The 25,864-nt window shown below is 47.5% G+C and overlaps 1 protein-coding gene across 5 annotated transcripts in view; it reads right to left on the bottom strand.

Moving 5' to 3' along the window:
* Positions 1 to 25,864, bottom strand: part of LOC140425237 (retinoic acid receptor beta-like) — a 325,114-nt gene that overhangs the window by 51,468 nt on the left and 247,782 nt on the right. For all 5 annotated transcript variants that reach the window (XM_072509317.1, XM_072509318.1, XM_072509321.1 and 2 more), the window contains one exon: positions 2,509 to 2,685. In XM_072509317.1, the coding sequence (XP_072365418.1) occupies positions 2,509 to 2,685 (177 nt within the window). The remainder of the gene's footprint in view (positions 1 to 2,508; positions 2,686 to 25,864) is intronic.

Here is a 25,864-nt window from a genome sequence, read left to right as displayed (position 1 = left end):
ACTGGACAACCCAAAAGTCAGCGAGTGAAACATCCAGCCTCCCTTTGTTAAACTGTGCAGCAGATTCAAAAGCACCATTTCTCTTTTCTGTACAAACCAACTCTTCTTATTTTTGGACAGTGGGCCCTGATCATCAGTCCTAAAGCTCATCAGCAACCAACGCGAGAGTGCCAGATTCTTCATCCAGAACCCTGGGCAACTCCCTATTGAACATAGCACCATCAGCACAGTGATTTTAACAAGTTCCTTCACCCACAAATCAAACCATGAGTTAGTGCTAGAACCTAGCTCAAACGTTTCATGCAGTAATGTCTCAGACTTTATCAAGTAAGTGCATACTAAGAAGATGTTCTGCAGACTATCATAGTGATGCTTTAGAATATATGCTGAGTTCACAGAAATTTGTGGACATTTTTATGAAATTTGATCACTATTGTGTCTCTATTCTTCATAGATTTCATAGAATTTACAATGCAGAAGGAGGCCATTCAGCCCATCGAGTCTGCACCGGCTCTTGGAAAGAGCACCCTACTTAAGCCCCACGCCTCCACCCTATCCCCTTTATCCCCGTAACCCAGTAACCCCACCTAACCTTTTTGGATGCTAAGAGCAATTTAGAATGGCCAATCCACCTAACCTGCACATCTTTGGGCTGTGGGAGGAAACCGGAGCACCCGGAGGAAACCCACGCAGACACGGGGAGAACATGCAGACTCCTCACAGACAGTGACCCAAGCCGGGAATCGACCTGGCACCCTGGAGCTGTAAAGCAACTGTGCTAACTACTATGCTACCGTGCTGCCCCAATTCTTGGGAGGAGTAAGAACTCTATAAATAAATCTTTATGCTTTAAAAAAACAATAAAAGGAGGCAATTACAACATGTAGGAATCTCAAAGCATGGAAGTTTTATGAAGGCACGGAATAGTTATGTTCTGTCAAAGCACTCGTCAACAGCTCCAATAAAGACATGTGGGGCGAAATACTCCGGAAACAGCGCGATGTCCGCCGACTGACGCCCAAAACGGCGCAAATCAGTTGGGCATCGCGCCGCCCCAAAGGTGCGGAATGCTCCGCATCTTTGGGGGCCAAGCCCGAACCTTAAGGGGCTAGGCCGGCGCCGGACGAATTTCCGCCCCGCCAGCTGGCGGAAAAGGCCTTTGGTGCCCCGCCAGCTGGCGCGGAAATGACATCTCCGGGCGGCGCATGGGCGGGAATGCCGTCAGCGGACTCTCTTCCGCCTCCGCCATGGTGGAGACCGTGGCGAAGGCAGAAGGAAAAGAGTGCCCCCACGGCACAGGCCCGCCCGCGGATCGGTGGGCCCCGATCGCGGGCCAGGCCACCGTGGGGGCACCCCCCAGGGCCAGATCGCCCCGCATCCCCCCCCAGGACCCTGGAGCCCACCCGCGCCGCCTTGTCCCGCCGGTAAGGTAGGTGGTTTAATCTACGCCGGCGGGACAGGCATTTTAGCGACGGGACTTCGGCCCATCCCGCGCCGGAGAAGCGCGGGGGGTGGCCCGCCAACCGGCGCGGCGCGATTCCCGCCCCCGCCGAATATCCGGTGGTGGAGAATTCGGCAACCGGCGGGGGCGGGATTCACGGCAGCCCCCGGCGATTCTCCGACACGGCGGGGGGTCGGAGAATCTCGCCCGTGATTTCAGATCAGCTTGCTCGCAGAAATGGACACGGATAGTGGGGTGTTATTAGTGGAGGGGACAGCGCCATAATGTTATATCGGAATCTTAACATGCAAACAAGCTGCTCGGCTCAACCACTTAAGGTTGGCAAAACAAAAGCAAAATAGTGCAGATGAAGCCAATGAAAAGTGAAAGTTAGGCTGATCGTCATCGCCAGTGTTACACCTGTTGAGCAGGTTGGAAACTCAGCCTTTGGTCCCGCCTCACTCACGAATTGCAGTGAGTGACAGATAACTAGCATTCTATTCTCACCTAATTTGTTCATATGAGATCATTTTGAGAGACACAGCACTATATTTAGTTCAGCTTTCTGGTGAGGCAAATAGGAGCGATAAGGAGCCATTGATTCTTTCAAGAAATGGCTCCCAGTGGAAGTTGGGGGGTTGAAAAATGATCCTTGAGACGTATTAAGGTATATGGGAACAATTAATTTAAACTGAAATGCAATTTAATACTTAAAGTCTTCGTTCTTTTAATTTTTCTGCTTCCAACCACAGTAAGCCAGGAAATGTGTGACTGCAATTAGGGGGTTATTCTTTCTCAGCTGAGAAGTGCATACACCAAAAGTTTTGAAATCTCTTGAGCAGGGAACAGTTGGTTCGGTGAATCTTGGGAGCTCGTGGCTGAACTTAGCTGTCTCAACAATTGAGTCAACGGCACGGCCCCTGACCTCACTCCATATATCAATGTCGAAGCTCACACAGCGTTCCCAGCTGGTTCTGACAAGACAGGGAGGTGCAAAATCTGAAGGTCAATTCCAGGCAATATTGTGCTGACACACAAATAAATCATTTTAACAAATGGGAACCTACCAAGATGTCCAGGCAAGCAGCTTTGAGCAGAGTGATCTGATCCGCAATGGTCAAGCTCGTGAAGCCAGGCAGTCGTTTAGCAAATTCCACGATTTTGATAATGCACTTTGTGGCAAGTTCACTGAATTTGTCCCACAAGCCCAGGTCAAGCCGTACCCGGTGGTCAGCACTGGAATTCTGTAATCAACAAAATCAACAAATGTATAATCACTGTCATTGAAAAAGCAGTTACAAGGCATGCGACAGGCGTAGTACAGGCGTAGGAGAGCTCACTGAATGTCCCCATAAAGATCGGTATTTCAAGCAATGGCAAACCAATTAATTTAGAAGTTGAATCACTCATGTCATATATTCCACATTTGAGTGGATCTTGATGGAGCTCTAATCTTTACCTTTAATAAAATAGTTTTAGTAAAACAAATTCTCCAGGCTGCTATGCATCAGAGTTTTTAATAGGTAATTAGCAAAGTTCCCCATGAGTTTAATTCCATGGAGGTAATAACTCAAGTTTGCAGCACTGATGGCAGGGAACCTGGGGCACAGGCTGAGCATATGCTAATATCTCTGGGCACGCTGCCTCAGGTTGTCATCATTCACAACCAGCAGGCATGATTTCCTGAGTCCAGTGTGTACTTGGAAAATTAACCCTGTGAACATTTAACACCAATAAATGTAAGCTATTGTAATACTGGATGAACAAATGTGAGGCAGTGAATGGAACTGTGAGACTTAGAAAAGCCTCTTAGAGTAACGGCAGCCACATCACTTTCGTTGCCGATCAGGAAATTGTCAGTTTGTTTCCCACAATTTTCAAAGTAAAGCTCCAAGTCTGTGTTTGGCAAGCCAGCCTGAAGAGACAAAGCCATTAAAAACACAATAGAATGGTAAGTTATTCAGGTACATGTATTCCTAAATTATGTTAAGGCTTTATGCTGTTCAGTCCATAGTTCTTCTTTGGTTTTCTGCCCAAAGGGAGGCCCTTGCCTTGGTGAAACGAAGTCTATCACGCTGATCAATGCCTGGTTTCCTGACAACAGCCACAACGCCGTCATCCTGTGTGAGTTTGCTGCATTTGTGCCACAATGACAAATCGGAGGATGGACGACCGAGTGACGAGGCTATTCTTTCACAACTTGTATTATGACTGAGGTGTGTAGCCCACTCACACATTGACACCATGCATAAAATCAAAGCTCTGCAGCATTACAAAATTTGATAGAGCAGACCATTAGAGTGCTTAAACAATGCCCTCCACTACCTGGATCATACTAAGAGAGCCCTGCAGTAACTGCAAGAGCACATGTCAAATTCCGTGCTGGCCTGTTGTAAGCTACAAAACCTCATGAGAGCACAGGCCTGGCCAAGAGCTGGATGGTGAGCAGTTCATGAGAAGGAAGTGGAATGGAGGAGGCAGCTAGCACATCCGTTTCCTGGCTGGGCTGGCCGTATTGGCTGCCTACCAGTGAATGAAACACCAATTTCCCATTGACTAACTGCTCCATACCTCACCTTCCCTCTGCCCTGACTATCACATTATCTGCTTGGGCACAATACAAGAATAAAAACCACCACAAAATAAGCATTCTGAACCAAATTTAGAAATCAAATGATGCCATATCGCATGCAAACATCAACTAATCACCCTACTAAATTCCCTGAGTGCCTATTTTCCATGTGGCTTTGCCTGTCCTCGTGTTCCCACTCAGTGCTACCTCAGTGGCTGTAGTATGACAGGTGGAAGGCTGCTGACTTTCAGTGGAGAAGATGGCAGATGGCCTTGCAGAATGACCTTGATTAGCTTGAGCCCTAGAAAGCCCAGCTGTGGACTCCACCATCACGGCATGGAGGACAGCAGCCTGGACTGTCTGGCAACAACAAGGGCACTGCTGGAGTGATGGTAGTGAGAAGACGAATGATGTCAAATTGAGAGAGGTTCATTCGCCACCGACTCACTGCCACTCCTCAAGGGTGCGGCCTCAAGACATCCTGGTAAATTTTTTCTTTCAACTGCTGTGAAAGCCTGAAAGCCCCTTTACACATTGTAATCTGCCGCCATGATAGTAGCAGTCTAAGCCTGTATGGTAGCAAGCTAAACTTGCATGAATTCAGCTACAGCTTGAACTGAAGCACTCTGACATTGAGTGCCTTCTGCAATGGGAGCTGACACATTGGTCACCAGATGTTGGATCGACATGTGTACTAATGGAACTGGCTATAAGACCATAAGGTCATAAGACATAGGAGCGGAAGTAAGGCCATTCGGCCCATCGAGTCCACTCCACCATTCAATCATGGCTGATTTCAACTCCATTTACCCGCTCTCTCTCCATAGCCCTTAATTCCTCGAGAAATCAAGAATTTATCAACTTCTGTCTTAAAGACACTCAACGTCCCGGCCTCCACCGCCCTCTGTGGCAATGAATTCCACAGACCCACCACTCTCTGGCTGAAGAAATTTCTCCTCATCTCTGTTCTAAAGTGACTCCCTTTTATTCTAAGGCGTGCCTCCGGGTCCTAGTCTCCCCTGCTAATGGAAACAACTTCACTACATCCACCCTATCTAAGCCATTCATTATCTTGTAAGTTTCTATTAGATCTCCCCTCAACCTCCTAAACTCCAATGAATATAATCCCAGGATCCTCAGACGTTCATCGTATGTTAGGCCTACCATTCCTGGGATCATCCGTGTGAATCTCCGCTGGACCCGCTCCAGTGTCAGTATGTCCTTCCTGAGGTGTGGGGCCCAAAATTGCTCACAGTATTCTAAATGGGGCCTAACTAATGCTTTATAAAGCTTCAGAAGTACATCCCTGCTTTTATATTCCAAGCCTCTTGAGATGAATGACAACATTGCATTTGCTTTCTTAATTACGGACTCAACCTGCAAGTTTACCTTTAGAGAATCCTGGACTAGGACTCCCAAGTCCCTTTGCACTTCAGCATTATGAATTTTGTCACCGTTTAGAAAATAGTCCACGCCTCTATTCTTTTTTCCAAAGGCAAGACCTCGCACTTGCCCACGTTGAATTTCATCATCCATTTCTTGGACCGCTCTCCTAAACTGTGTAAATCTTTCTGCAGCCTCCCCACCTCCTCCATACCACCTGCCCCTCCGCCTATCTTTGTATCATCGGCAAACTTAGCCAGAATGCCCTCAGTCCCGTCATCTAGATCGTTAATATATAAAGAGAACAGCTGTGGCCCTAACACTGAACCCTGCGGGACACCACTCGTCACCGGTTGCCATTCCGAAAAATAACCTTTTATCCCAACTCTCTGCCTTCTGTCTGACAGCCAATCGTCAATCCATGTTAGTACCTTGCCTCGAATACCATGGGCCCTTATTTTACTCAAATACGATGTTGTCAGACAAGAATTGAAGTGCATATGTTGGGAACATAGGCTGGCAGGGAAAGACACAAGTGAAATGTGGAACTTGTTCAAGGAACAGGTGCTACGTGTCCTTGATATGTATGTCCCTGTCAGGCAGGGAAGAGATGGTCGAGTGAGGGAACCATGGTTGACAAGAGAGGTTGAATGTCTTGTTAAGAGGAAAAAGGAGACTTATGTAAGGCTGAGGAAACAAGGTTCAGACAGGGCATTGGAGGGATACAAGATAGCCAGGAGGGAACTGAAGAAAGGGATTAGGAGAGCTAAGAGAGGGCATGAACAATCTTTGGCGGGTAGGATCAAGGTAAACCCCAAGGCCTTTTACACATATGTGAGAAATATGAGAATGACTAGAGCGAGGGTAGGTCCGATCAAGGACAGTAGCGGGAGATTGTGTATTGAGTCTGAAGAGATAGGAGAGGTCTTGAACGAGTACTTTTCTTCTGTATTTACAAATGAGAGGGGCCATATTGTTGGAGAGGACAGTGTGAAACAGATTGGTAAGCTCGAGGAAATACTTGTTAGGAAGGAAGATGTGTTGGGCATTTTGAAAAACTTGAGGATAGACAAGTCCCCCGGGTCTGACGGGATATATCCAAGGATTCTATGGAAAGCAAGAGATGAAATTGCAGAGCCGTTGGCAATGATCTTTTCGTCCTCACTGTCAACAGGGGTGGTACCAGGGGATTGGAGAGTGGCGAATGTCGTGCCCCTGTTCAAAAAAGGGACTAGGGATAACCCTGGGAATTACAGGCCAGTTAGTCTTACTTCGGTGGTAGGCAAAGTAATGGAAAGGGTACTGAAGGATAGGATTTCTGAGCATCTGGAAAGACACTGCTTGATTAGGGATAGTCAGCACGGATTTGTGAGGGGTAGGTCTTGCCTTACAAGTCTTATTGAATTCTTTGAGGAGGTGACCAAGCATGTGGATGAAGGTAAAGCAGTGGATGTAGTGTACATGGATTTTAGTAAGGCATTTGATAAAGTTCCCCAGAAACTTATGCTTATGCAGAAAGTAAGGAGGCATGGGATAGTGGGAAATTTGGCCAGTTGGATAACGAACTGGCTAACCGATAGAAGTCAGAGAGTGGTGGTGGATGGCAAATATTCAGCCTGGATCCCAGTTACCAGTGGCGTACCGCAGGGATCAGTTCTGGGTCCTCTGCTGTTTGTGATTTTCATTAATGACTTGGATGAGGGAGTTGAAGGGTGGGTCAGTACATTTGCAGACGATACGAAGATTGGTGGAGTTGTGGATAGTAAGGAGGGCTGTTGTCGGCTGCAAAGAGACATAGATAGGATGCAGAGCTGGGCTAAGAAGTGGCAGATGGAGTTTAACCCTGAAAAGTGTGAGGTTGTCCATTTTGGAAGGACAAATATGATTGCGGAATACAGGGTTAACGGTAGAGTTCTTGGCCATGTGGAGGAGCAGAGAGATCTTGGGGTCTATGTTCATACATCTTTGAAAGTTGCCACTCAAGTGGATAGAGCTGTGAAGAAGGCGTATGGTGTGCTCGCGTTCATTAACAGAGGGATTGAATTTAAGGGCCGTGAGGTGATGATGCAGCTGTACAAAACTTTGGTAAGGCCACATTTGGAGTACTGTGTACAGTTCTGGTCACCTCATTTTAGGAAGGATGTGGAAGCTTTGGAAAAGGTGCAAAGAAGATTTACCAGGATGTTGCCTGGAATGGAGAGTAGGTCTTACGAGGAAAGGTTGAGGGTGCTAGGCCTTTTCTCATTAGAACAGAGAAGGATGAGGGGCGACTTGACCGAGGTTAGGCTAATTGGCCTATAATTTTCCATCTTTTTCCTTGTTCCCTTCTTGAACAAGGGGGTTACAACAGCGATTTTCCAATCCTCTGGGACTTTCCCTGACTCCAATGACTTTTAAAAGATCATTCTCTAGCACTTTCTCCTTTGTGATGGCTACCATATTCAACTCTGCCCCCTGACTCTCCGGAATTGTTGGGATATTACTCATGTCTTCTACTGTGAAGACTGACGCAAAGTACTTATTTAGTTCCTCAGCTATTTCCTTGTCTCCCATCACTAGATTACCAGCATCATTTTGGAGCGTCCCAATGTCAAGTTTTGCCTCCCGTTTGTTTTTAATGTATTTAAAGAAACTTTTACTATCATTCCTAATGTTACTGGCTAGCCTACCTTCATATTTGATCCTCTCTTTCCTTATTTCTCTCTTTGTTATCCTCTGTTTGTTTTTGTAGCCTTCCCAATCTTCTGACTTCCCACTACTCTTTGCCACATTATAGGCTTTCTCTTTTGCTTTGATGCATTCCCTAACTTCCTTTGTCAGCCATGGCTGCCTAATCCCCCCTCTGATAACCTTTCTTTTCTTTGGGATGAACCTCTGTACTGTGTCCTCAATTACTCCCAGAAACTCCTGCCATTGCTGTTCTACTGTCTTTCCCACTAGGCTCTGCTCCCAGTCGTTTTTCGTCAGTTCCTCCCTCATGCCCCTGTAGTTACCTTTGTTTAACTGTAACACCTTTACATCTGATTCTACCTTCTTTCTTTCAAATTGGAGATTGAATTCAACCATATTATGATCACTGCCTCCTAAGTGCTCCCTTACTTTAAGATCTTTAATCAAATCTGGCTCATTACATAACACTAAGTCCAGAATGGCCTGTTCCCTCGTGGGCTCCATCACAAGCTGTTCCAAAAAGCCCTCCTGTAAACATTCAATGAATTCCCTTTCCTTGGGTCCACCGGCAGCATTATTTACCCAGTCCACCTGCATATTGAAGTCCCCCATGATCACTGTGACCTTGCCTTTCTGACATGCACTTTCTATTTCGTGGTGCATTTTGTGCCCCCGGTCCTGGCCACTGTTAGGAGGCCTGTACATAACTCCCATTATGGTTTTTTTGCCTTTGTGGTTCCTCAACTCTACCCACACAGACTCCACATCATCTGACCCTATGTCATTTAGTGCTATTGATTTAATTTCATTCCTAATTAACAAGGCAACCCCGCCCCCTCTGCCCACCTCCCTGTCTTTTCGATAGGTTGTGAATCCCTGGATGTTTAAATGCCAGTCCTGTACCCCCTGCAACCATGTCTCTGTGATGCCTACCACATCATACCTGCCAGTCACAATCTGGGCCACAAGCTCATTTACCTTGTTCCGTACACCGCGCACATTTAAATATAGCACCTTTAATTCTCTATTGACCGTCCCTTTTTGTTTTCTTAGTGTGGTGGACCTTGGTTTACTGAGCCTTTCCATACACTGTGTCATATTTTGTGGGATGGGGACAATCGTAACCACTCTTGAGTTTTGTCTGTTCGTGCTTTTTTGTATTCCTCAGCAGCTACGCTCCCCACTGATTACTTCACCTCTTGGTTCCCTGACTTTCCCTTCCCCCCAATCTTTAGTTTAAAGTCCTATTGACCACCCTATTTACTCTTTTCGCCAGAACACTGGTCCCAGCTCGGTTCAGGTGCAGACTATGTTCGGAAAGATGGGCTCCAAGCTCTGTGCAAAGCCCTGTGCCAAATTGGTGCTGGATACCTCCATGTTATGGGGGTATTAAATTGGAGTTATGGGGGCACATGAGTGAGAAATGGCCCATAAATTGCACTTTGGACGCAACATAATGAATGAAAAATGAAATGAATGAAAATCGCTTATTGTCACGAGTAGGCTTCAATGAAGTTACTGTGAAAAGCCCCTAGTCGCCACATTCCGGCGCCTGTTCGGGGAGGCCGGTACGGGAATTGAACCGTGCTGCTGGCCTGCCTTGGTCTGTTTTAAAAGCCAGCGATTTAGCCCAGTGAGCTAAACCAGCCCCTAACATAAACTAACTGAATCTATGAAAAATCCCATCCAATTGAATGCTTGGAATCAAATGAACAGTTGTTAATACAAAAATTAGATTTTGCCCTATCAAATTAAAATGTTGCAGAATATTGATAAAATGAATACATTTCGTGGTAGATAATGGACTCAAATTTATTTCATGAGAAGAACGTGGATTAAGTGATTCATGAAAATGTAAGTGCTTTGTTTTTACCTATATTACTGGGGTAGAATATCGTTGACAGTTACATAAAAAACATTGTTCTGCTGGAGAAGGGTAATTTTTGGATAACTTCTGAATGCTTTTTTCACTGATTGGATTACATATGACTGGATGTCGTTCCCTGTGCGTAATACTAATATTTATTGGTTTCGATTTTTTTTATTGCTTGGATTGTTAGTGGATCACTTGTTAGAAGGAACAAGTTTGTGTGCCGGCTATTACAAATCTATTTTAGACCAAGGCAGTAAAGGATAATTGTGCTTTGAGTAAGTTTGGTAAAATTAGGTGGAAGCAATAATGATAATCTATATTAGTGTCACATTTCGGCCTACATTAACACTGCCATGAAGTTGCTGTGACAATCCCCTAAATATCTCCTTAAGAATTTAAGCATTATTGCACTCGGTCTGTTAGTTTGCTTTGCTGTCGTAGCTGTCAACATGGGGCCAAAATACAAATGTTTATCGAAAGGGTTCCTACAGTTTAAAAATACTCACCATTTTCTTTTTACTAGTCCGCCTTCTTGGCATATAATTCCACAGATCAAACTCCCTCAAGGAGCTACGTGGGAACGTTGACTGAGTATTTGCGATTTATAATCATGGAGCTATCACAACTAAGTCTGCCATTTCGTCACAAGCTGATTCCAGGGGGTGTCACTGGATGATTAGGAGCAACAGTGCTCGCCTATGCTTTACTTTTGGACCCAGGTTCGATTCCCGGCTTGGGTCACTGTCTGCAGAGTCTGCATGTTCTCCCCGTGTCTGCAGGGATTTCCTCCGGTTTCCCCCCCACAGTCCAAAGATGTGCGGGTTGGGTGGATTGGCCATGCTAAATTGCCCTGTAGTGTCCAAAGGTTGGGTGGGGTTGCTGGGTTACGGGGATAGAGTGGAGGTGTGGGCTTAGATACGGTGCTCTTTCAGGGGCCGGTGTAGACTTGATGGGCCGAATGGCCTCCTTTTGCACTGTAAATTCTATGTTCTTTGACATTGATCACAAACTTTCTGGCAGGCTTTGCAAGGTACCAAGTATTTCTTGTGTGCAGATTCATCAGTCATCTTTGGTACACTTCCCCGTCATAGTTCTCATCTGTGTCCTTGGTAGCAGAACTTACATTTCATCTTGCCCTCCAACAACTTGTCAACTTCGCTATAATTGTGCTGGCTGCTCATAGCCAGCAGCTCATCATGTGTAGATCCTGCCTCTACGCTACCTTTGAAATTATGCACAGTGTAAGTATCTGAGCTGGCGGCTGCATGTCTGAGAACGAGTGATGATAAATCTGTTCATCACTGTCCTCTTGCTCTTTTATCTCTTGTTCTTCCTCAATAGCTTGTTCAAATTAGGATTCTTGGGCACCTGAATGGAGAAAGGCGCAGCGATATGCTTGTACTCATTGGAGTTTAGGAGAATGAGAGGTGACCTTATTGAGACATATAGAATTCTCAGGGCGCTTGATGGGGTCGATAAGTAAGGGGCCACCTATTTGAATACAGACATGAGGAGGAATTTCTTCTCTCAGAGGGTGGTAAATCTATGAAATTCTTTACTGCAGAGGGCTATCGATGCAGGCTGGGCCGTTACGTACATTCAAGGCTGAGATAGACAGATTTTAAATCAGAAATAGAATCATGGGTTATGGGGATCAGACGGGAAATTGGAGTTGACGATTATCACAAGATATCAGTCATGATCTCGTTGAATGGCGCAACAGACTTGATGGGCCGAATGGCCTACTTCTGCTCCTGCATCTTATGGTCATATGGTCTACTTTTTAAAAATAAATTTAGAGTACCCAATTATTTTTTTTTCCCAATTAAGGGACAATTTAGTGTGGCCAATCCATCTAACCTGCACATCTTTAGGTGGTGGGGGTGAAACCCACGCAGACATGGGGAGAATGTGCAAACTCCACACGGACAGTGACCCAGGGCTGGGATTCGAACCCGGGTCCTTAGCGCCGCAGTCCCAGTGCTATCCACTGCGCCCCATGCTGCCCTAGTCATATAGTCTACTGAGGGGAGAGCAATCTTATGCCATCTGCTGTTTGGAAATCAGGAGACTTTGTGGGAAGAAGAGGAAGTGGGTTTTGAGAAGGGGGATTAGGGGCGAAATTCTCCCCCAACAGCGCGATGTCCGCCGACTGGCGCCCAAATCGGCGCCAATCAGACGGGCATCGCGCCGCCCCAAAGGTACGGAATGCTCCGCATCTTTGGGGGCCGAGCCCCAACATTGAGGGGCTACGCCGACGCCGGAGGGACTTTCGCCCCGCCAGCTGGCGGAAATGGCGTTTGTTGCCCCACCAGCTGGCGCGGAAATGCGGCGCATGCGCGGGAGCGTCAGCGGCCGCTGACAGTTTCCCGGCACATGCGCGGGAGCGTCAGCGGCCGCTGACAGTTTCCCGCGCATGCGCAGTGGGGAGAGTCACTTCCGCCTCCGCCATGGTGGAGACCGTGGCGGAGGCGGAAGGGAAAGAGTGCCCCCACGGCACAGGCCCGCCCGCGGATCGGTGGGCCCCGATCGCGGGCCAGGCCACCGTGGGGCACCCCCCGGGGTCAGATCGCCCCGCGTCCCCCCCCAGGACCCCGGAGCCCGCCCACGCCGCATGGTCCCGCCAGTAAATACCAGGTTTAATTTACGCCGGCGGGACGGGCAATTTCTGGGCGGGACTTCGGCCCATTCGGGCCGGAGAATTGAGCGGGGGGTCCCGCCAACCGGCGCGGCCCGATTCCAGCCCCCGCCCAATCTCCGGTACTGGAGACTTCTGCGGGGGGACGGGGGCGGAATTCACGGCGGCCAACGGCCATTCTCCGACCCGGCGGGGGGTCGGAGAATGACGCCCTAGTCTTCGGGATGGTGTTTCTTTTAATTTTTCCAATTATGGCCAATTTAGCATGGCCTATCCACCTACCCTGCACATCTTTGGGTTGTGGGGGTGAGACTCACGCAGACACAGGGAGAATATGCAAACTCCACACAGACCGTAATCTGGGGCCGGGATCGAACCCGAGTCCTTGGCGCCATGAGGCATCAGTGCAACCACTGCACCACTGTGCCGCCCTGGTTTCAGGATGGCATTGATAGTTTCAGCCCTGCTGCTGGTAACAGCGATCAGCAAATGATCACATCAGTGATAGTAAGCACTATTTCCCCCAGGGAGATCAGGACATGGAGCCACATCTGTTGCCCATTGTTGAAGTGCTACTACCTATAGTTGTTTACCACCTTGTCCTGCAAGAGAGAGGTAAGAGTGTCAGTGAGCATGAGGCAACATATTTGGGTATTTGGCTGTCACAGTTGAACAGCTGGCAGTATGTGCAAGCTGTGACATGTGGGCCTGGGCCTAGGAGAGCGCCAAGTGTGTGAGGGTGAGATGAAGCTGCAAATGTTGGATATGAGGTATGACTGATAGAAATTGTTGGTAGCTGAGGGAAGTAGGTGTGATGTGTTTAACAGTGCGTGAAGCTAGTGGTGCAGTTAGTGGGATATTGCATTTAAAGATAGATTGGCTGACCTTTCCTGCTCATGTGAGGTCATTAAACATAGTGTGGCACTGCATCCATATTTTCAGGGCTTGACCCCAGGCATTGGTCAAGTTGTCTCTCTGCTCTCACTGCTTTGCAAACGCTGGAGAATCCCCTGGCTATCCCCTGTGGATCTCTCCTCCTCTCCACACCCTGCATCAAGAACTCCCGTGCAGCATCAGAAAATGGAGAAGGTGGCACACTGGCATGTTGTGCCATTCTTCAGTGTTCCCCACATCAAAATCCCTTTTGCATCATCTTTAAGCACCTGGTCCAGCCACATTGCACCTTCCTTTTAAGAATGCAGGCTGGCTTTAACGATTGCAGGATAGCAGTAACTCGTACTTGTCCATCACAATCCACTCAGGTGGGCAGCCACAACAGTGTATTTGACACTGACTGCACCCTCTATTCATTTACATCAGGAGGCAGAATGAAGCAGTGGGTTTTATCCTACATCGCAATCCCTGTGCGCTGTCTAATCTCAAGCTCAAAATATGTAAAGTACTAAAAGTTAATGATAAGGTAGACTCAAGTTATTAGTTCCAACATTTCAAAAAGGGGATCAGAGGACATAAACAAATTTGATAAAACGTTAAGTTAAAACAGTTAACAGAAAACAAAATATTTTCTCAATTACTGATTTTTTTTGGAGTAGCCTACCAAGCAAAATAGTACTGTCTAAGAACTTATTCTGTGCTGTGGGGAGACCACCTGGTGGGCTCTGATGCCCTCCTTATCGGCCAATCTTTGGCCCACAGAGACCCATCTGATGGCAATTGCTGTCCCTATGGCCAACTTCCAGCCTGCCCTCAGCAACCACTCGATCTCCCCTCATAAAGGCCAGCTTCCTATTAGCTGGCAACTCATGGGAGTGGGCACTCTTCCCTTAAAGGAGGGAAGCCCCGACGACAGCTAGTTAGCTGCTGGGTGGGCCTAAAATGCAGCTGGGGGGAAGGTTTCCACAAAAGGTCAAGTCAGGGTTGCTCTAGGTGTTCCGACCTGTTGCTAAGGCTTGAGCTGCTCTCACAAAACCCAGCCTGCTGAGTGCAAGTCCAGAGCTGATGCATGGTACTTGCTCTGGTGGTGGTATTAGCATAATCTCTGGCGAAAGGTGCTGTACCTTTTTGTTGCATTTTATCGTTCTATTTATGCAGCAAGGTGAAGTCCATCCGCAATAGGGGGTGGGATTCTCTCATCCTGAGGCTAAGTTTTGACGCCGTCGTAAACGCCGTCGCGTTTCTCGACGCCGTCAACATGGCCTCAGGAGCAGCGATTCTGCCCCCTACAGGGGGCCAGCATGGCATTGGAACAACCCACATCACTCCAGCTGCCGATCCCCGGCATCAGATGGGCGCCGCGGGTCTGCACATGCGCAGTGGGACCGGCACCAATGCGTGCATGCACAGTGGCTCCCTTCTCCGCACCGGCCCCGACGCAACAAGGCGTAGGGCTACAGGGACCGGCGCGGAACAAAAGAGGTCCCCAGCCCAAGAGGCTGGCCCGCCGATCGGTAGGCCCTGATCGCGGGCCAGGCCACAGCGGGGGTCCCCCCCCCTGGGGTCGGAGCCCCCCCCCCCCCCCACTACGCTGCCCCCGGATGCATCCATGCCGAGGTCCCATCGGGTAAGACGGGCGCCGGCGGGACTCGGGTTTTATTGCATGGCCGTTCGGCCCATCCCTGGGTTGATAATTGCCGGGGGGGCCGCTCTACCGGCGCCGCGCTGACCGCACTGACGCCAATGGCACTGATTCCCCGCTCTCCGGAGAATGGTCGGACCGGCGTCGCACAATTCGTGCCAGTCCCGTCGATTCTCCAGCCCGGCCTGGGCTGAGAGAATTCCGCCCAGGATCTTTAACAATAACTTGCAAAAAATCAGAAAATAAATTGCCACCGAATATAAACCTTGGTCACAATAGAAGTGATTTAATTGCGGTAAATAATATAACTTCATGATTTGTTACTGCCTGGAAGCATGTGTGGAGCGTGTCCAAACAGATGAAAGGGCTTAAATGATCAACCTGGAAATTTTCAAGAATGGTTGCACAAAACACAACACAGTTTACTGCAAGGAATAACAAGCTTATCTGGCAGGCAACTTTCTTTCAATTTAATATATATGTGAATCAAATTTCCCCAGAAGTACACTTTAGCAGGATGGTTCAAGAGAGTTGAATTATGACTTCCCCCTTTTAACTTGGTGTTTAGGTAATTTTAGGCACCGACATTTATTAAACTGACTGCAGAATTATTAGAAATTATAACCTGGGCAATACTGAATGCAATCCCTAGCTTCAGAGTACAATTTACAATTTCAGAAATATAATGCATTAAAAAAAGCACAAAGCATATTCTTTGAACATTTGTTTCACTTCATTTACATTCATGGATCTGACATGTTTACAGCTAGAAAAGGTCTCAGATCAGACTAAAGTCAATCATTCAGAACTTCAGCATGTAATGAAGCATCAAGCGGCAGATATTTCCCCCAAAGCACATGTTCTCAAATTGATTTCTGAAGTGATTAAATAATGAAACAGGCATTAAAAACAATGCATTCCCCTGTACTAGCTTAAATTTCACAAATGTTTAATCTTGTTTTTCTTTAAATTATGTTCATTTTGATTTGATTTGCAGAGTGCATATGCTTCAATAAAGATGCAACAAATCAATTTCTTCGAAACTGATCTAATATCGGATTCATTTCACTGATATGAGACAGAGATGAACAAACAATAAAATGCTCCAGGTAACTATTTTTGTTTCCACTTGGATGCCTATGACCTTTTCCCGAGGTTTTGGTGTTCAATCCTTTGGAACTTTCAGTATTCATGACTCAGACGTACATTGGAGAGATTACTATTACCTGCTATCACCTAATGAAAATGTAACTGGTCTGATTAGTAAGTTTGCAGACTACACAAAGGTTGGTGTAATTGCAGATAGCAATGAGGACTGTCAGAGGATACAGCAGGATTTAGATCATTTGGAGACTTGGGCGGAGGGATGGCAGATGGAGTTTAATCCGGACAAATGTGAGGTAATGCATTTTGGAAGGTCCAATGCAGGTAGGGAATATACAGTGAATGGTAGAACCCTCAAGTGTATTGACAGTCAGAGAGATCTAGGTGTGCAGGTCCACAGGTCACTGAAAGGGGCAACACAGGTGGATAAGGTAGTCAAGAAGGCATACGGCATGCTTGCCTTCATTGGCCGGGGCATTGAGTATAAACATTGGCGAGTCATGTTGCAGCTGTATAGAACCTAGTTAAGCCACACATAAGAACATAAGAACCAGGAGCAGGAGTAGGCCATCTGGCCCCTCGAGCCTGCTTCACCATTCAATGAGATCATGGCTGATCTTTTGTGGACTCAGCTCCACTTTCCGGCCCGAACACCATAACCCTTAGTCCCTTTATTCTTCAAAAAACTATCTATCTTTATCTTAAAAACATTTAATGAAGGAGCCTCTACTGCTTCACTGGGCAAGGAATTCCATAGATTCACAACCCTTTCGGTGAAGAAGTTCCTCCTAAACTCAGTCCTAAATCTACTTCCCCTTATTTTGAGGCTATGCCCCCTAGTTCTGCTTTCACCCGCCAGTGGAAACAACCTGCCCGCATCTATCCTATCTATTCCCTTCAAAATCTTATATGTTTCGATAAGATCCCCCCTCATCCTTCTAAATTCCAACGAGTACAGTCCCAGTCTACTCAACCTCTCCTCGTAATCCAACCCCTTCAGCTCTGGGATTAACCTAGTGAATCTCCTCTGCACACCCTCCAGTGCCAGTACGTCCTTTCTCAAGTAAGGAGACCAAAACTGAACACAATACTCCAGGTGTGGCCTCACTAACACCTTATACAATTGCAGCATAACCTCCCTAGTCTTAAACTCCATCCCTCTAGCAATGAAGGCCAAAATTCCATTTGCCTTCTTAATCACCTGTTGCACCTGAAAACCAACTTTCTGCGACTCATGCACTAGCACACCCAGCTCTCTCTGCACAGCAGCATGTTTTAATATTTTATCATTTAAATAATAATCCCTTTTGCTGTTATTCCTACCAAAATGGATAACCTCACATTTGTCAACATTGTATTCCATCTGCCAGACCCTAACCCATTCACTTAGCCTATCCAAATCCCTCTGCAGTAAGTAATACTTGGAGTATCGTGTTCAATTCTGGTCGCCACACTACCAGAAGGATGTGGAGGCTTTAAAGAGGGTGCAGAAGAGATTTACCAGAATGTTGCCTGGTGTGGAGAGCATTAGCTATGAGGAGCGGTTGAATAAACTCGGTTTGTTCTCACTGGAGCGCCAGAGGTTGCGGGGCGACCTGATAGAGGTATACAAAATTATGAGGGGCATAGACAGAGTGGATAGTCAGAGACTTTTTCCCAGGGTAGAGAGGTCAATTACTAGGTTTAAGGTGCGAGGGGCAAGGTTTAGAGGAGATGTACGAGGCAAGTTTTTTACACAGAGGGTAGTGGGTGCCGGAGGAGGCGGTGGAAGCAGGGATGATAGTGACATTTAAGGGGCATCTTGACAAATGCATGCATAGGATGGGAATAGAGGGACACGGACCCTAGAAGTGCAGAAGATTTTAGTTTAGACGGGCAGCATGGTCGACACAGGCTTGGAGGGCCGAATGGCCGGCTCCTGTGCTGTACTTTTCTTCGTTCTTTGTTCTTTGTCTGGCTTGGGTTCAAATGGAAATTAAATAGCTTTCCTGAAGAAAATAAAACCTTAGGAGACATTATGTGAGTATTTTGAGACATGGGGCTGGATTTCATGTGCCTCTGCCGGGTGTACGTAAAATAGGTCGGTTCGCTATGCCCGGATGGGCTGCAGAACAGTCTGCCAATCTGATTGTGAGGATGGAAGTCCCACCTGCTGCCAATCAACGCTCTGTGCATAAAATAGCAGCAGGGCTGTCGGCAGGTGGCGGTGGTTAAGTCCTCACGATCCTAAAAGTTCAGGCAAAGGTCATTAGGAACGGTCTGCATGATCTTGTGAAAGGAGAAATCATGGCCGTGATTCTCCGACCTCACGCGTGGCTGGGATTCTCTGGTCCCACTGAAAGTGAATAGGAATGCCAAATTCTCCATTCTCACTTACAGCTGGGCGGTAATGGCCAAGATTAGAGGACCCCCAGCATGTTTAACCAATTTATTAGAGTTCTTTGAAGCAGTAACATGTACTGTGGATAAAAGGGAACCTGTAGATGTACTTAGGGGCTTTTCACAGTAACTTAATTGTGGTGTTAATGTTAGCCTACTTGTGACAATAAGATTATTATTTTTATCTACTTGGATTTCCAGAAGGCATTTGATGAGGTACTACATCAAAGGCCATTGTGGAAACTAAAAGCTTACGGTGTAGAGTGTAATATATTAGCATGGTTTAAAGATGCCCTTTCACAGACTCTCTTACCATGGGCTGATTCCACACTGAGTCCCGATTGGTCGCAAAGGCCATATAACCCTTACTCGGCTGTGTTGCCTTTAAAGGGACAATCACCACAAATGGATAGAAAATTGGCTGGTTGGCAGAAAACAGAGAGTATGTATAAGTGGCTCTTTGCCAGATTGGCAAAATGTGGTGAGTTGGGTCTGGCAGGGGATCTGTGCTGGGCCTCAACTTCTTACAATTTACATCAATGACTTAGATGAGGGGAATGACGACTTGGTAGCTAAACTAGCAGATGCCAGAAAGATAGGTAGGAAAGTATGTTCTAAAGAAGACAGATATAGATATGTTGTGAGTGGGCAAGACTGGTAGATGGAGTATAATGTGGGAAAATGTGAAGTTGTTCACTTTGGAAGGAAGAATAATAAAGCAGAGCATTACTTAAATGGAAAACGACTGCACAATTCCGAGGTGCAGAGGGACCGAGGCATTCTCTTGTGTGAGTAGAATGCAGGTACACCATGTAATCAAGAAAGCAAATTGAATACTATCCTTTATTATGAGAGGAATTGAACATAAAAGTAAGGATGCTATGTTTCAGTTCCACAGCACCTCGAATACTGTGTGCAGTTTTTGTCTCTTTATTTAAGGAAGGACTTAAATGCATTGGAGTCAGAGGGGGTTTCGTGGATTGATAACTGGAATAAGTGGGCTGTCTTATGAGAATAGGGTGGACAGGTTGGGCTTGTTTCCACTAGAGTTTAGAAGAGTGAGGGATGACTTGATTGAAGTATATAAGATCCTTAACAGTTTTGACAAGGTTGATATGGAAAGCATGTGTCCTCTGGTAGGTGTGTCCAGAACTAGGGGGCACTATTTTAAAGTTAGGGGTCACCCTTATGGGACAGAGATGAGGAGAATTATTTTCTTTCAGAGGGTTGTGCAACTTTGGAATTCTCTGCCTCAGAAGGTAGTGGAGTTGGGGGTCACTGAACATTTTAAGACAAAAATAGGTTGATTCTTATCAGGCAAGCAAATCAGAGGTTACTGGGAATGGAAAACTTGAAAGACAAGTAGATCAGCTTTGATCTTATTGAATGGTGGATAAGGCATGAGGGCCTGAATGGCTGCCTTCTGCTCATACTTCATCTATTCTTTTGTATGCTTCTATTTAGGGGAAGTCAAACTAACTCTTTAAAATCAAAGTTAGCTCCAGATGTTGACAACGCTTTGTGACTATGGGCCACATTTCGATGTAGAAACATTTAATTGCAATTCTTGTGATTCTGATAATCCTAGAGCAGAAAGTAAGTAGGTCATCATCATAGCGAGCATTCTTTGAATGACACAGAGCTGCAGAGTTAACATAAAAACATAGAATTTAGGAGCAGGAGTAGGGCAATTAGCCAAATGGCTCCGCCATTTATTATGGTCGTGGCTGATTATCTAACTCAGACACCTGGGGCGGGATTCTCCCCTACCCGGTGGGGCGGGGGGTCCCGGCGGGATGGAGTGGCGTGAACTACTCCGGCGTCGGGCCGCCCCAAAGGTGCAGATTTCTCCGCACCTTTAGTGGCCAAGCCCTCACCTTCAGGGGCTAGCCCCGCGCCGGAGTGGTTGGCGTAACGCCGGCCGGCGGGAAAGGCCTTTGGTGCCACGCCAGCCGGGGCCGAAAGGACTTCGCCGGGCGGCGGAAGTCCGCGCATGCGCGGGATCGTCAGGGGCTGCTGACGTCGGCCCCGCGCATGCGCAGGGGGGGTGTCTCTTCCACATCGGCCATGGTGAAGACTGTGGCCGAGGCGGAGGCAAAGAATTTGGCAACCGGCAGGGGTGGGATTCACGCCAGCCCCCGGCGATTCTCCGACCCGGCGGGGGGTCGGAGAATCCCGCCCCTTCTATCTGTGGGCAGGGGCCCTGTCTCTTAAATTCAAGATCGGGGAACCCCAATCTCTGTGGAGCTGGCCTTGCCAGCGTCTTTAAGCCTTGCCCCTCAAGAATGACACCACAAAACATGCTACCCTGCTCATTTTTGACTAAGTGTCAGAAGATCTGGAGAGGGGTGGACTGACTGGGAGGGTGGATGAGCAAGAGATAACATGAAGGGTTGGGGAAACTGGCCCGTACGGGTGAGGGCCAGTGTACAAAGCTGTGTAAATATATAATTTTGCTATGTATATATCTTGCTCTGCGCGATTTCTCGTTTGTTTTTTGTTACGAGGGGCGGGGGTTATTGTTTGTAAGGGAGAAAAATTGTGTTAAAAAACTTTAACAAATATATATTTTTTTAAAAGATCTGGAGAGAAAACCTGGTAACATCTCAGTTTTCTGTCAGAACCTAACCCTTCGCCATTTTTTGGAAAAATTCCACTCATAATGTATTAGCCTCAATTGCTTTCTGTGGTAGCGAATTCCATGCGCTCAACATTCTGGGTGAAGACATTTCTCCTCAACTCAGTCAGAAAAGGTTTACCCCGTACCCTTAAACTGTGACCCCCTGGTCCTGGACCCTCCCCCCCACCATCGGGAACATCCTTCCTGCATCTACCCTGTGTCATGTGAGAGTACATTTAAGAAGTGGGTGTTTAAGAAAGGTACCTTTAGGAAATGTTTGGCTGCTCATGTTACTGCAGTGATGTCAGAGTGTGGGTGGAGCTGAGCTTTGGTTCTGCTTTTTAGTTTCACTTTGAGAAAAGCTTGGGTGCGTCTGTCTTTTTGGTTTGGTTTTTCAGTGTGTCGCAGCTGGTGTCAGCCAAAGCACCTGTATTGTTGAGCCCTCTGCCATGAAGGACTATCTCTTGATCATTTGGTGAATTCAGAATTATAAATGTTTTCAGTATTGAATGTAAACTCTGATGTGCTTCTGTTTAAAGGTTTGTTAATTCTTTTGGGTGTAAAACGACAGCATACTTAGTGTTGTATTCTTTGGGGGTTATCTTTGAATTAATGGTTGCTAAGATATTCACTGTTTGTTTTAAAAAGGTAAACTTGAGTTCATAGAATAAACATTGTTTTGCTTTAAAAAAGAACTTTTCCATTTCTGAAGTACCACACCTGTAGAGTGGGCCGTGTGCTCCCCATACCACAATCTATTAAAAATTGTGGCACAGGTGAACTCCATGATGCACTTTGGGATTCTCTAAACCCTGGCCCATAACACCTGTCTAGTCCTATTAGAATTTTATAGGTTTCTATGAGATCCCCCCCTCATTCTTCTAAACTTCAGCAAATATAATCCGAACCGACTGAATCTCTCCTCATACGCCAGTCCCGCCAGCCCAGGAATCAGTCTGGGAAACCTTCGATGCACTCCCTCGATAACAAGAACATTCTTCCTCAAATAAGGAGACCAAAACTGCACACAATATTCAGGTGTGATCTCACCAAGGCCCTGTTTAATTATAGTGAGACATCCCTGCTCCTGTACACAAAACCTCTCGCTATGAAAGCCAACATACCATGGGGAGGATTCTCCAAAATGGAGACGAAGTGTTCACGCTGTTGTGAACGCCGTCGCGTTTCACGACGGCGCAAAATGGGCATGGGGACGACCGATTCTGTCCCCCACAGGGGGGCCAGCACGGCGCTGGAGCAGTTAACGCCGCCCCAGCCTCCCTTCCCGGCACCAAATGGGCTCCGCGCCAACCCGCACATGCGCAGTTAGGCCGCGCCAACCTGCACATACGTAGTTAGGCCGCACCAACCTGCGCATGCGCCGGGGACTTATTCAGCGCGCCGGCCCCGACGCAGCGTGGCGTGGGGATTCAGGGGCCGGCCGCGCAACAAAGTAGGCCCGGGGGGGGAGAGGCCGGCCCGCCATCAGACCCCATCAGAGGCCACCCCCCCCGGTGAAGGAGCGCTTTTCCCTGCCACACAGGCCGCCCCCGACCCTTCGCGCAGAGTTCCCGCTGACAGCGATCGGGGTGAACGGCGCCGGCGGGACTCTGTCGTATCCGCCTGGCCGCTCGGTCCATCCAGGCCGGAGATTCGGCGCCGATTCCAGCGGCCTGCGGCACGTCAAACGCACCGGCGCAAATGGCGGCGATTCTCCGCACCTCGGAGAATCACGCGCCGGCGCGGGGCGTCGTGGTGCGGTTGCGCCGATTCTCTGGCCTGGAGCGGGGTTCGGAGAATCGCCCCCCATATGCCTGCTTTACCGCCTGCTGTACCTGCATATTGACCTTCAGTTACTGATGTATGAGGGCACCCAGGTCTCATTTCATATTCCCCTCTTTTGATCTAAAGCCATTCAGGTAACAATCTGTCTTCCTGTTTTTACTACCAAAGTGGATAACCTCACATTTATCTATACTTTCCCACTCACTTAACTTGTCCAAATTACACTGAAGCATCTCTGCATTCTCCTCACAGCTCACCCGAGCACCCAGGTTTGTGTCATTGGCAAATTTTGAGATATTACATTTAGTTCCCTCATCTAAGTCATTAATGTATATTGTGAATAGCTGGTACCCCTGCGGTACCCCACTAGTGACTGCAAGCCATTTTTAAAGAGGCCTGTTTATTCCTACACCTTGTTTCTTGTCTACCAACCAGTTTTCTATCCATTTCAATACACTATCCCAATCCCATGCACCGTAAGTTTACACACTAATTTCTTGGGCGGGATTCTCCGCTACCCGGCGGGGCGGGGGACCCGGCGGGACGGAGTGGCGTGAACCATTCCGGCGTCAGGCCGCACCTTTAGGGTCTTGGCCTGCCCCGGCGTGGTTGGCGTCCCGCCGGCTGGCGTGGAACGCCTTTGGCGCCGCGCCAGCTGGGGCCGAAGGGACTCCGCCGGCTGATGCGAGTCCGCGCATGCGTGGGAGCGTCAGCGGCTGCTGACGTCATCCTCGCGCTTGTGCAGGGTGGGGTTCACCATGACCGACGTGTCGGAAAACAGTGCCCCCACGGCACAGGCCCGCCCGCGGATCGGTGGGCCCCGTTCGCGGGCCAGGCCACCGTGGGGGCACCCCCCGGGGCCTGATCGCCCCGCGCCCCCCCCCCAGGTCCCCGGAGCCCGCCCGCGCCGCCAGGTCCCGCCGGTAAGTGACCTGGTTCAATTTACGCCGGCGGGACTGGCATAGAAGCAGCGGGACTTCGGCCCATCACAGGCCGGAGAATCGCCGGGGGGGGGGGGGGGGGGAGGCCCGCTGACCAGCGCAGCGGTGCCGGAGAATTCGGCGGCAGGCGGGGGTCACGCCGCCCCCCGGCGTTTATCCGACCCGGCGGGGGGTCGGAGAATCCCGCCCCTCATGTGGGACTTTGTCAGAAGCCTTCTGAAAGTCCAAATAAACCGATCGACTGGCTCCCCCTCATCCACTCTACTAGTTACATCCTCTAAGAATTCCAGTAGATTTGCCAAGCATAATTTCCCTATTGTCAATCCATGCTGACTCTGTCAGATACTACCACTGTTTTCCAAGTGCTCTGTTAATAAATCTTTTACAATGGACCTCAGCATTTTCCTCACTACCGACGTTGAGCTTACTGTTTTTCATTCCATTTTCCCTCGACCTCCCTTTTTAAACAGTTGAGTTACATTAGTTACCCTCCAATCTGGAGGAACTACTCCAGAGTCTATAGAATCTTAGAAGATGCCCACCAATGCAGCCACTATTTTTAGGGTCACTTCCTTAAGTACTCTGGGATGTAGGTTATCAGGCCCTGGGGATTTATTGGCCTTCAATCCCATCAATTGCCCCAACACCCTTTCCCTATGAATACTGATTTTCCTTCAGTTTCTCCCTTTCACTAAACCCTGCGTTCTCCAACATTTCTGGTACGTTATTTGTGTCCTCCTTTAGGAAGACAGAACCAAAGTGTGTATTTAGTTGGTCAGCTATTTCTTTGTTCCCCATTATAAATTCCTCTGTTTCTGACTGTCAGAGACCAACAATTATCTTCACCAATCTTTTTCTCTTCAGATTAAAATCACCCATAATACCTATGGAAGCTTTTACAATCAGTTATTATATTCCCCACAAGCTTACTCTCGCGCTCTATTTTCCACTTCTTAAGCAATCCCTTTGTCCGCCCTTGCTGAATTCTAAACTGCTCCCAATTCTCAGGGCTGTTGCTTTTTTTTTGGCCAATTTGTATGTATCTTCCTTGGATCTAATACTACCTTGAATTTCCCTCGTAAGCCATGGTTTGGCCGCCTTTCCCGTTTTATTTTTGTGCCAGACAGGAATGAATAATTGTTGCAGTTCATCCATTCGGTCTTTGAATGTTTGCCATTGTGTCCACTGTCATCCCTTTAAGTAACGTTTCCCAATCCATCATAGCCAACCTATGCCTTATACCGCCGTTCAGGACCCTTGTCTCAGAATTAACCACATTACTCTCCAAGTTGATGAAATGTGATGAATGAAGGATTTTAGGAATATTGGAATATTGGCTTCTAAATATTGGGACAAGTTAAGAGTTAAATGCCTGGGGGTATAGTGTGTTTGGCTGCAATGGTCATAAAGTTTTGTTTTAGAACCACCAAAGCCTTATTTTGTCATGCAATCGCTCCTGGAGCAAATCATTCTTTCTGCACAGTCTTAAAATAAACCAAAATATTGAGGTTCGGTCCAGTACCCTAGTCACTGTTGAGGACTGATCTGGGAATGTAATAGAAAAATTCTATCATTTTATGACCGCTCATCCCCAAGGTGCCTTGCACAACTAGATTGCCAATTATTCCTTTCTCATTACACATTACTAAGACAGCCTGTTCTCCAGTTGGTTCCTCAACGTATTTGACCAGAAAACTATCCCATATACATTCCAGGAATTCCTCCTCTACAGTATTTTTACTAATTTGATTTGCCCAATCCATATGCAGATTAAAGTCACCCATAATTACAGCTGTTCCTTTATATTTTTTTTCTTTAAAAAAAATAAATTTAGAGTACCCAATTCATTTCTTTCCAATTAAGGGGCAATTTAGCGTGGCCAATCCACATACTCTGCACATCTTTGGGTTGTGGGGGCTTAA

This window comes from Scyliorhinus torazame, chromosome 6, assembly GCF_047496885.1.
Source record: "Scyliorhinus torazame isolate Kashiwa2021f chromosome 6, sScyTor2.1, whole genome shotgun sequence".
In the NCBI taxonomy this organism is placed as follows: Eukaryota; Metazoa; Chordata; class Chondrichthyes; order Carcharhiniformes; family Scyliorhinidae; genus Scyliorhinus; species Scyliorhinus torazame.
The sequence above is the reverse complement of the archived record's forward strand: the minus strand, read 5'-3'. Positions and strand labels throughout refer to the sequence as shown.